This window comes from Suncus etruscus, chromosome 9, assembly GCF_024139225.1.
Source record: "Suncus etruscus isolate mSunEtr1 chromosome 9, mSunEtr1.pri.cur, whole genome shotgun sequence".
NCBI lineage: Eukaryota > Metazoa > Chordata > Mammalia > Eulipotyphla > Soricidae > Suncus > Suncus etruscus.
This window is the reverse complement of record NC_064856.1, coordinates 35722406-35735263: the sequence shown is the minus strand read 5'-3', so window position 1 is coordinate 35735263 and position 12858 is coordinate 35722406. Positions and strand designations below refer to the sequence as shown.

The 12858-nt window shown below is 32.7% G+C and overlaps 1 protein-coding gene across 1 annotated transcript in view; it reads left to right on the top strand.

The window, feature by feature from the left end:
* The window catches only part of TYR (tyrosinase), a 67164-nt gene extending 54790 nt beyond the window's left edge, over positions 1 to 12374 (top strand). The window contains exons 4-5 of the mRNA XM_049781333.1: positions 6726 to 6907; positions 12151 to 12374. Coding sequence (XP_049637290.1) covers positions 6726 to 6907; positions 12151 to 12374 — 406 coding nt within the window. The remainder of the gene's footprint in view (positions 1 to 6725; positions 6908 to 12150) is intronic.
* The last annotated feature ends 484 nt before the right edge of the window (positions 12375 to 12858 follow it).

The window sequence follows — 12858 nt, the reverse complement described above, 5'->3', positions numbered from 1 at the left end:
CAAAAATTGTAGCTTTGTTTATATCAGGGGTCTTAAACTCGCAGCCCACAGGCCATTTGCGGCCCTCTGTACAACATTTTGTGGCCCTGCCCTAGAGGAATCTTTTTTTGTTTTGTTTTGTTTAGTTGTTTGGGTCACACCCCCCAATGTTCAAGGCTTACTATTGACTTTGCACTCAAGGATCACCCCAACTTTGCCCCCTGCTGCCCCAGGTAAATTGAGTTTGAGACCCCTGGTTTATATGTTTTTATAAAGAACTACTAATTTCTAACATATTAATAGAAGAATATTTCATCTTATGCTGTTTCTGCTAGCTAGATATATAGCAAAAGACAAAAATAATGAATAGAAACAAACTCTCTACTGATTTCTTCCTTCATATTCTCTATAAATTGGGGTCAATAAGATATTTGCTTTATTAATTTTCTGACATTTAAATAAACTTGAAGTTAGGTTACATTAATTTCTTTATTTTTCTTTTTTTCCAGTGAAGTTTATAAGATCAAATGAACAAAACCTATTGTTATATAAACATTAATATTAACTGTGTTTTTGACAGTGAGAAAAGGAAAGCTCAAAAACATCTTCCAATGTACACACACACACAAATATGTATATATGTATATCTGCATGTTCATATTAGGAAAATTAGGTGGTACCACAAATATTCCTCAATATTTGCATTTTTATTAAGAAAAATAAATTAATCTCTACCTCAATTTGTGTAACTTTCCCTCTCTAAAAATCAAAGTGATGTGACTGTGAGATTGAATTAACAAAATAAGTTTACTTAATACTATAATTTTTATTTTTTTGGCCCTTTGACAAACCCTGACTCCAATTACAAAGCTTAGATAAGGTGAAATTGAGGTGTTCAAGACTTTTTAAGTAAAATGAAGATCAATATATAAAACAAAAACAAAATAACTTGGCAGGGATAATCCAAGAAAGAACCCAAAAATGTTACCTGGCACTGTATTCACATCTTAAATTATTTTCTTTAAGCTTTGTTCATTATTTCCTCTTTTAGTTCTTTTTAATTATGATTCTGATGCATCTCCTTTGTTTTATATTTTTTGCTAATGTATAGTTTTTTAACTTGTTTTGTATTTCTTTTTGTTTTGTAAGCATAAAATTTCAAAGTGAGAGCAAATACTGATTAATTAATACAGATGATTACTAAATAAGCAATTTACATTTCATGATTGTTAGCAGTTATTTTCAAGTTGCCTTAGAGAGAGAAAATCTGAAAATCAGAACATGGTAGAAGCACCTATGCTCTCATATCATGGGTATAAGTACTTCCATAATCCTATGTAACATTCACAGGGTGATAAGAAATAATATGCTTAACAGAACAATAAATTAAGAGGAGACTTTGATTCCAGTACTAGCTGTGATTTTAACTAGCTATGATGTTTGGGCTAGACTCTTTTTCTGTATGGTATATGAAACTATTGTGGCACAAGATAATTCTGTAATATTTAAATTAAGGTTTTATCCTTTAATAATTAAGATTTGTTTCAACAAGTATATTTATAAACAATATTTATATAATAGGACTACATGAAATCTCTAAATAATCAGAGAATGTATCTTCTGTGTCAGAAATCAAGGTTTGGTCCCTAGAGGCAACTAGTCCCTTAATAACTGTAGGAGGCAACCTATAGCATTGTTTTGGCAGTCACCTTTCCTTGGCTGTGATTCAAACCCTTTCTCACTTTAGTATATGCTAATATTTTTGTGGTTATGGTGATAGTGATGATAACTATTCTAATGAAAAAATAAATCCCCGAGTATGTAACTACATTATGACCATTTTTGTAACTTTTGGAATAGTTATTTTTGACAGAAAAAATTTGCAATAATATAAAAGTTCTATTTGTATTCAATTTCCTCTATTAATATTTTTATTGGTGTTGCACATTTGTTACAACTACTAAAAATACTGCTACTTTATTAATAGCCAAGTTAATACTTTATTAAGATAGTTATGCACTCAACTAACAGATAGAATTATTTTGTTTTAGGATCCCATTCAGAATTTCCAATTATATTTAGTAATCATAATTCCTTAATTTCATCTTACTTTCTTTTTCTAATATTTTGGGATGCCTTGACAGTTTTGAAGATCAGATGAAATGTAGAATGTCCTCTATTATCTGTTATTTTTTTTTTTTTTGCAATCTCAGCATTGCTTACATGTTTGGGTGAAGAAATGTGACAAAGATAGAGCACCTTTCTGTCATTAACACATAATAGTATTAAATTTAATTTTGATCACCTGACATAGAATGTGGTAAATTTCTCAAACTGTTAAATGACTTAACCAAACATTTAATGTTAAATAAATATGGCGAATGCAGGTTTGATCTCCAACATTGCAAATGGCTCCCCAGCCTGCTAGGAGTAAATACTAAATGCAGAACTATGAATAACTACTGAGCAATGCCAGGTGTGGTTCAAAAGCATAAAAAATAAAAAAGAAAGGGAAGGAGATAAAGAAAGAGAGAGAGAAAAGAAAGAAAGAAAGACAGACAGACAGACAGAAAGACAGAAAGAGAGAGCGAAAGAGGGAGTGAAAGAAAGAAAGAGATAAGAGAGAAAGAAAGAAAGAACGAAAGAAAGAAGGAAGAAGGAAGGAAGGAAGGAAGGAAGGAAGGAAGGAAGGAAGGAAGGAAGGAAGGAAGGAAGGAAGGAAGGAAGGAAGGAAGGAAGGAAGGAAGGAAGGAAGGAAAGAAGGAAGGAAGGAAGGAAGAGAGGGAAGGAAGGGAAGGAAGGAAGAAAGGAAGGGAAGGAAAGGGAAGGAAGAAGAAAGAAAGAAAGAAAGAAAGAAAGAAGAAAAAAAGAAGAGAAAAGAAAGAAAGAAAGAAAGAAAGAAAGGAAGGAAGGAGGAAGGAAGGAAGGAAGGAAGGAAGGAAGGAAGGAAAAAAGAAAGAAAGAAAGAAAGAGGAAGGAAGGAAAAAAGAAAGAAAGAAAGAGAAAGGAAGGAAGGAAGGAAAAAAGAAAGAAAAAAAGAGAAAGGAAGGAAGGAAGGAAGGAGGAGAGCAGAAGGAAGGAAAGTAAGGAAGAAAAGAAAGGGAAGAAGGGAGAGGGAGAGAGGAAGAAAGGAAGGGAAGGAGGAAGGAAGGATGGATGGTAGGAAGGAAGGGATGAAGGAAGAGTGTGGTTTAGGCTGCCAGATATTCCAAAAGTACAAGAAGGTGTGGACAGAGTGCACTCACTTCAAAAAACTGGTGAAAGCAGTCCAAATACTGGAATACCGGGAGTTTGGGTCAGATTGATGTCTCTGCAAAGTCATAGAATATTAGTGGAATAGGGTCATAGGTTAAGACGTGTTTGTGAATAATTTGTACAAGAGGTGTGGCTTTGGCAGGGTGAGGACTTGGCCTGTCCTCTCCTCCCAAGATTTCCAGCTTTTAGCTGTTGGCCAGTGTACCCATAATTTTTCATAGCCTGGTTTGCAAGAACACTAATTCTTTTGGTTTGCAAGAGCTCTATTTTTTTAGAGAAAAGACTGAGTCTTTGTCGCTGGCTAGTGCAGATGGGGTGACTGCCAGGACTTCCAAAAATCTATTTCTCCATTATTCTTTCTTCCTTTCTTTTCCTTTTTTTCTTTTTTTGTGATGCTCAGGGGTTACTTCTGGCTATGCGCTCAAAAATTGCTCCTGGCTTGGAGGACCATATGGGACACCAGGGATTGAATCAAGGTTTGTCCTGGATCTGCCGCGTGCAAGGCAAATGCCCTACCACTGTGCTATCTCTCCGGCCTATTCTCCATTATTCTTAAAGATTTGTGAACTGTGCAATTTGACCTTTAGGTTGCCAATTATCTATCTGATAACTGAACTATTTTATTATCTTTCAGAAAGATATCACTTTTATTAATTTGTTAATCTAACCATTTCTGTGCACTTATGATGCTATTTCAGGGAGTCATGTATGTGGACACCTAATAATTCTATTTGCATAGAGGTTTATTATGACGCTATTTAAAACAAGATTATCAATATCAATAATTCTTAGAGTTGGTGGGTTGAATGGCAGACACTAATATGCATGATTTGGGGTTTAACAGGTGATCACCTGAGACTTCCTCAGTCTAGAGGATCCAGGACAAAGGTTACAACATAGCAACAAAAGAGTGAGAAGAGGTTTCAAGCCTAAATGATGAAAGGCCTGTGTCAGGGTTATGGTTCTATACAGGCATGTCCTGGGTTTAAAAGTTGGGCATTGGAGGGTTTCCTCAGTATAGACATCTGAGGGAGAAATATCTCAGGGAAAATGAAGTAGCAAGAGATTTAGTTCCATGATTTACTTCTACCATTCAATTTTGGGGGTATTTGTGGCCATACCAATGGTTCTCAGGGTATTCCTAGCTCTATACTCAGGAATCACTCCTGGCAGTCTTAAGATCATATGAAATATCATGGTCTGCCATGTACAATAAATGTGCCCTGTCCATTGTACTTGTAACTCTAGTCTCATTTAATTTTAAAGCAAGTCAGTCTTTAATTCACTTCAGGATACCTCAATATTAATCCTACTTTTTTACTTTGAATGTTTTATGTATGTTAATTCTTCTAAGATAGATTTTATTATATCCCTTTATTTCTTGTAGATCTAGTTTAATTAACAAAAATGTAATGTGCTTTTGATCTGAAAAAATTTTATCTCTGACTATGAGTGATAACCCAGAGGTATAGAATATTATAGAGGAAGATGCTTTACATTCAATTTTTGGTCTATAACATTCACTTTCTTCAGGTATATAACATTTTATTTGACAAATTTGTTCTGAGTTTTTTTTGGTGTATTGAATCAGTGAGCTCAAGTATAAGATAAAGAAAAATCAGAATAAAAATTATTTTAGATGAAGAAAACACAAGATATATATATAGGAATCTGACATTAAGAGGAATAATATTAACATCGTAGTGTAGAGGTAAGGTCCTTGCTTTGCATGCAGCTAATCCTGATTTTATCCCCCATACCACTATAGTTCCCCAAGCAAAGATCAGGAGCAAACCCTAAGCACTGACAAGTGTTATCCCAAAACCAAACCAGAGTGTCCAAGAAATAAAACTCCAAGGTCTTAAGCAGTAAGGACTAAGAATAAAAAGTGTGTGAATGCCTGAGGTTATTAGTGAACAAAATTTTTACAGACCTAATAAAGAACCTGAGTTTCAAGTTTGATTGCTCTGTGGCACCTGTGCAACAAAAATAAAGAGGGTCTTAGAGGCAACCAGAAGTTCAAGGTGCTCATTACCTAATAGCTCACAATCTCCCTAAATATAATTAAGTAGCTTGTTCATCAGAATAAATATTAACATCAGGCTTGGGGCTCAATTATAGAAAGTACTCTGGGTTTCAGATATCTAAAATGAATCCAAGTGTTGTATTATTTTTGTGTAGATGATAGTAAGATGCAGACATAGGTTCTTCCTATTTGACTACCTTCTCTACCAGTAGTTATTATGTGCAACAACAACTAATTCTGGCTTGTTCAAATAAGAAAATAGTTTACTGAGAAGATGTTGAGTAACTCAATAAAGCAATGAGTTGGAAAACAGATAAGATGATGGGAAGAGGAAAGCCATTATAGCATGGCAATTTGGGGGGTGGGGTTGGGCCACACCCAGTGACACTCAGGGGTTATTCCTGACTATGCACTCAGAAATTGCTCCCAGCTTGGGGACCATATGGATGCCAGGGAATCAAATCGTATCTGTTCTAGGTCAGCTGCATGCAAGGCAAATGCCCTACCACTGGCCACCACTCTGGCCCCTGTAGCATGACAATTTTTAAAATGCTATAAAGCAGAGCATTTTCTCTGGATAGTGAAGACATTGCTGGTAATTCAGGCCTTACTGCAACCCATAACAACTTAGAATTGTGATTATACTGCAGTTCTTCACTACTAGAATATTTTTTCTTGTTCTTTCATCTGTATCCATGGTCTCCCATTTTAGTCTTTTATGGTATATCTCACTGATTAAAGACTGGCTGTGTATGTCATAATACACTCACTGCAGGGTGCAATGGCAAACTAAAAAAGTATTTTTATTCTCTGTTTTGAAGATTATTTCTTTCTTCCAGGAATCATTAAGCAATAATATCACCAAACATGACAAGGGATTTGCAATTATTAATGTCCCTCTCCATGACCAAAAATGACCAAACTCATAATTTGATTTCAATAGAGTTTATGGTACTTTCCTTGAGTTATTTTCGAGAAATGAAACACTGGTGGGGTGGAAGAGGGGAGGAGGTAGCCAACACCCTGTGGAGCTCAAAGCTTATTCTTGGCTCTATGCTAAAGGATCACTCTTGGTGTGTCTCAGGAGACAAATGCATGCCAAAGTTCAATCGTGTGTCAACCATATTCAAGGTTAGCACCTTATTCTCTGTATTATTTCCCTGGGCCAGAGATTATAAAAATGATTTTAACTACTCAAATAATTAAATAAAAATTTACTCTTGTTCTGAAATATATTGAATGCTCTACAGGTATCTTGTTTTACTCATTTTCTGAATAAATTCTTTATCAAAGTTATCTTCAAATACTTTTATAAAAATAAAATTCTTCATAAATACATTAAACTGGTACTTTGCACAATGTTTTCAAATATATTTTTGCATATCTATGTTTCTTGAGCTTTTATATTGTTTGTTTGCTTATCTCTGAAAATATATTACTGAGTCTGTATTATCTTTTCTCCTAGTATTTTTGAACAGTGGCTCAGAAAGCACCGTCCTCTTCAAGAAGTTTACCCAGTGGCCAATGCACCTATTGGACATAACCGAGAATCTTACATGGTGCCTTTTATACCACTGTTTAGAAATGGTGATTTCTTTATTTCATCCAAAGATCTGGGCTATGACTATAGCTATCTACAAGATTCAGGTAAAATTCAACGCACCCCCCAATATGTATTACTGGATTCTGTGAGACCATTTTAAAAATTCACAAATTATTATGTTTTTAAATTAATGTCTCCAAACTGTTTAAAGTGGAAAGAATCTCAAACTTATCACTAATTACATAAAGTAGGTTTGAAATATACTTCAACTATAACCATACTTCTTAATATTGTTGTTATGTTCTTGGCCACCAAAAGGAAATAATGATTTTATTTTAAAAGTGTTTTGAGGATTGTTCTATGACCTTGGGATATTTTATTTAATTGTTCAAATTTATTTTTATAATTCAAACATAAGATTATATTTCCTCAAAATGTTACTATTAACATTAAAGACTAATTTGCTAAAGATAATGACATGGTACAGGAAAAGAAAAATACCTAGTAGTTTTAGTATTATGTTTAGAAATTTTTGCAAGGTACAAAGGAAAAAATTCTTTACTTTAAGATCAGATAATAAAAATCATGGTTATGATGTTATTATGATATTAATAATCATAATACATCAATTAATAATAAATATAAGTATTAATTAAATATAATAATTAATTATCTAACACTAGTTAGTTTCATTATTTATGTAATATTGCTTATTTTAGCAATGTTTCATGATGCATTAGGAACAGATAGTAATGTTTCTTTTTCTGCAATAACTTGTCATAACCTTTTACACATATTATTAATAAATAATACATTTATTAATTATATTAATGTAGAGATAAAATATTCAATTTGAAGGCACATGCTGTGTGAAAATACATTTATCTGGTTTAATAAAAATTCAAATTTTTAATTTAACTTCATAATTTATAAGAGTCGTAGCATATAACCAACATAAGCTAAACCTAGTTAAAAATAAAAGTTATTCTTCAAAATTTAAGTCTTAACATTTAGGCATGTAATTTAAAATATCTCTAAGGGTATTTTGACAATTGGACACTCACTCTAGCCCTATGCTATCCTAGACCCACTACCTTCAGAAGGCTTTTTCATCACTGAACAATAATTAGTTTGTGATTTTGTTTGTTTGTTTGTTTGTTTGTTTTTGAAGGCCATACCTGCTATGCTCAGGGATTAGTTTTAGCTTTGAACTCAGAAATCAATCCTACAGGCTTGCGGGGCCATATGGATAGCAGGGATTGAACCTGAGTCAGCTGCATGCAAGGCAAACACCCTACCAGCTGTACTATTGCTCCTGCCCAAATAATAAATATTTTCAATGAAAAAAATAAAAAGAGAAAACTTTAGTAAACCAAAATTAGAGAAAACATTACATAATATTTTACTTAAATTTAAAGGATCAAAAGAGATTTCTTTGAAAAAATAATGTACAAGACAAAACTAAATAACCTAGGAAAAATAGATAAAATTTGGATTCCAGGAACAACCATCTTAACCAGCCAGTTATAGTTAAGAGCATCTAAATGAATGGCCAGAGAGATAGCACAATGGCAGGGCATTTGCCTCACATGCAGCTGACGAATGGTGATTCAAATCCTGGCACCCTATATGGTTCATGGGGCCTGCCAGGAGCAATTTCTGAGCATAGAACCAGGAGTAATCCCTGAACGCCACTAGGTGTGACCCCCAAAAAACAAAACAAAACAATAAAACAAACAAAATATGGAGAAAATCTAAAGAGTTATCAAAATATCTCCTCCCAACACAAAAGCCCATGCCAAGATGAATTTACTAGTAAATTCTTCCAAACTATTAATACTTCTCAATCCTTTTCAAACTTTATAAGAAATTTAAATAAAATAGTTTATGCAAGTGTATACTTTTTCTAAAAGATATAAAAAAATTGTTGGATAGAGCAGAAATAGGAGGCATAAATTCAAGCTACAGACTGTTATATATTTCTAAATAAATTCTCAAAATAAAAATAATAATAATTTGAAATTATCTATTTATAGTACTTTTTATACATCAAGAAGGCACAGATAATTTTAAAGTAGTTTATTCTTAAAAGTCAAAATTGCATTTATCTCTCTTATTTCATTGGTTTAAAAGTTTAGACTGTATGTCTAATCACTATTGATTTCTTTTTCTGGCTTTACATAAAGATCTACATTACATTGGGTCTTGTTTCTGCTGAACTCTATTCATTGGCAGTCCTAAAAATCTTGCAAAAGAAACAGCTAAACTCATAGGTCAGCTTTACACACAAAAAATAGAATTCTCTTTATTTGTTTTTTTTAATTTTTATTTATTTTATTTTATTTTTATAATATCTTTATTTAAGAACCATGATTACAAACATGTTTGTAGTTGGGTTTCAGTCTTAAAAAGTATACCTCCTTCATAATGCAACTTTCTCAACACCAAAGACAATGATCGCCCTCCTTGTTTCACCCCTGCTGGTCTTCAAGACAGGTATTCTATTTCTCTCACTCACTCCCATTGTCATGATAGTTGTTAGTGTTGTTATTTCTCTAACTTCACTCATCATATTTTGTGGTAAGCTTCATATCATGGGCCAGTCTTTCCAGTCCTTCTCTCTATTGTCTCTGGAAATTATTACCATGCTGTCTTTTATTTTTCTTAAATCCCATAGATGAGTGAGACTATTATGTGTCTATCTCTCTCCCACTGGCTTATTGAAATAACTCAGCATAATAGTTTTCATGCCTATCCATGTATAGGAAAATTTCATGACTTTATTTTCCTGATGGCTGCATAGTATTCCATTATGTAGCCACTCATCTGTTGTCAGGCATCTGGGTTGTTTATAGATTCTGCCTATTGTAAATAGCATTGCAATGAATATAGGCATGCAAAGGTCATTTCTGTATTGTGTTTTTTTGTTCCTAGGGTGTATAGCATATTTTTCTTTCTAAAGAACAGGCCCCAAAGTACATGTATTTTAATTTCTCAGTACTTAAGTCATATTTTCATTATCTGCAGCAAGATATACTCTCTTTTTATTATTCATATGACAAAATGTAAGAACACACATAAGATATAATATCTTACTTGTACCTGAAATATTTTACAATGAAAGGATAAATTTGAGGCTAGCATATGCAAACAAAGAAATTAATTAATAATATTAATTTGGTTCAAATGTACTTTATAAATATGAAAAATAATAAAACTTATGGTTGGGGGAATTAAACAAAAAATTCAGAAAATTCTCCCTAAGCTTTGTCCTTGACACCATGTGGTCTTCTAACCATCACCAGGTGTAGCCATTGATGTCCCCAAACATCCCCAGGGTAGCGCTGGTTGTTCCCAGAATGACCAGGCCCATGTATGACCACACAACCAAAATAAGATTTCTTCTGATCCTAGCATTCACCCATCCAGCTCAATTGAGAGTCAATGGTAGTATTCCCTTAAAGCTGAGTACCACTTCTGATGTCCCACCCTGCAAATATGAAATGTACAGATTTGATTTGCTCTCAAATCATATAGTTTTATTAAAACAAGAAGTTTTATTTAAAAAAAAGAAGAAGAAACAAGGAAAAAACTATTTTGAACAAGAAAAATAACTTTTGAAAGCTAAAAAAATATATCTATGAGAAAGTTTTCATACATAATATGATATTGTAACAATTTCTGATTGCTTAAAAAGATAACCAGAGTAAATAATAGAAAGTGTCAGTAGTTAGCTAGAAATATATCTAAGAAAAAATAATGGGATAAATATAAGGAATTTTTATATTTATTATATACATATTTTAAAAATATTTCCACTAACATATCATTTATCTTCTATCTTCTCTCTTTTACAGAAATGCAGATATTAAGAGATGTCTTTAGTTTATCAAATATTATAGATTTTATTAGATACTATTATTATATTGAAACAGTTTAAAAACATTTTCCTTATTTATTTTCATAAAATAATGAGGTGCAGATTATTTTGAATAACATTTAGGTTAACTAATACATAGCAAATTAATTTTATTCAACAATGCTAATTCTATAAAATAATATTTGACCAAATATTTATATGCAAAAATTTATTGTTTTAAGTGACTATTATCTTTTCTAATTTATTTGAAACAAATAAATATAAAAGTAAAACAGTCTTAAAAGACAGAGTTGTTCTCCACATTGCCATTTTCATATATGCTTTGAAACGAAAAATAAAAATCAGAACGTTAAAGATTAGATAATTTTATTACTTTAAGCTATTTAATATTATCATCAATTCTAATCTGTTCCTGCAAATTTTAAGTTATCTGTGTATAGTGTTTAGTGAAGACAATGTATAGTGAACAGAGATAGTTCAGGTATTATGGTACTTGCTTTGCATGTGCATAACCTGACTTGATCCTTTGCATTGTATATGTGGCCTAAGCAGCACCAGAAAGAAATACAGAAATTCATCAGTAATCCCTGAGTATTGTCAGATATATCATAAATATTTGTGCCCTGTAAAATTAGAAACTTTGATTTCTATGAATACATAAATATATATTGTTCTAGTGTTCAAGGGTTCACTGGAGTCTTCTAAAAATAATGAAGAGAGAGATGAACTGGGGACATTGGTGAAGAATAATGCACACTAGTAAAGGGATTGTTAGTGAACTCTATATGCCTGAAGTTCAAGCATGAAGAACTTTGTAATTCATAGTGGCTCAATAAATAATAACAAAATAAAACTAGTGAACATTTGTCAGCATTACTAGTCCTTTAAATGTCAAGCAATTAAAATACCAGATTATTTTATGAAGACTAAGAGTGTTCTGTTAGCAGCTTTTGTTGATAATTAAAATTACTATAAGATTAACTAGTGAACTGTTAAGGTACAGTAACTATTGATAATATATAATGAAGTGTAATTTATAGGTCATTTAATTTGAGTAGTATTTATCAACTAGGAACACTGTATTCTCAGGCTTAGAATCCCCAGGCTATTGCAGGAAGTAAAGCTGAAAATTACATAAATTGGAGACCACATCACACAGTTGAGAGGGCCATAGGGAGGAGGAGAGGGATTACAGGAAGAAAACAAACTCAGGAAGGTACCAGGGTTAGAACGTTTGAGAAACACTGATTTAGCAATTTTAAAATATCCTTGCAAGGTAGTGTGATTCCCAACTTTCTTGATGAAGATACTTAGTTTTAGATTTATCAATCATAACTTCCTCAAGTTCTTACAGTCAATAAGAAGCTCACAAACTTGTGTTTAATTCCAAAGTACCAGGTTAAAATTTTGATGTTGCTGCTGTTATTGCTGAAGAAAATAAAAGTATTGGTTGTCTTTCCATTGCAGATCCAGACATTTTTCAAAATTACATTCAGTCCTACCTGGAACAAGCTAGTCGGATCTGGCCATGGCTTCTGGGAGCGGCAGTGGTGGGGGCCATCCTCACCGCTATCCTAGGTGGACTCACACTCCTCTTATGTCAAAGAAAGAGGAAGCAGATACCAGAAGAAAAGCTACCTCTCCTCATGGAAAAGGAGAACGAACACATGTTATATCAAAGTCATCTATAAACATATTTTTGAGGAGTCTTTTAGAGTAAGATCTAAGAGTCTATCCTTGCTCTGACTTGTGATGTCCAAATGCCCAGATAGTATCCTAATAGAAACCTCTATGAGGACTACCTTCAGAGTTATTATCTAGTTCAAATTGTATCTTACTGCCAATTCACATATAGCACGCTCTGCTTGTTTTTTTTTTTTGCTTAATCTCTCACTGTTTTTCTCATGCTCACATTTCCAGTGATAAAATGCCATTCAGTAACAAGTAAATGCTACTTGTATCAATTAAAATCTCTTGAAAATGTTAGAAAAATTATGATTTCCCTGACTTGTATGTGTTTCTATTATTTTGTGCCTTTTATTTGATATTAATAAAACAGCTACAAATTTACAGACTCCTCTTAATTTAAGAGACAATTTATTTTCCTCCGAAAAGGTAATTTTTCACTGTATCTATTTGTCCCAGTATATATTACAAACTTCAAAATAAAAGACA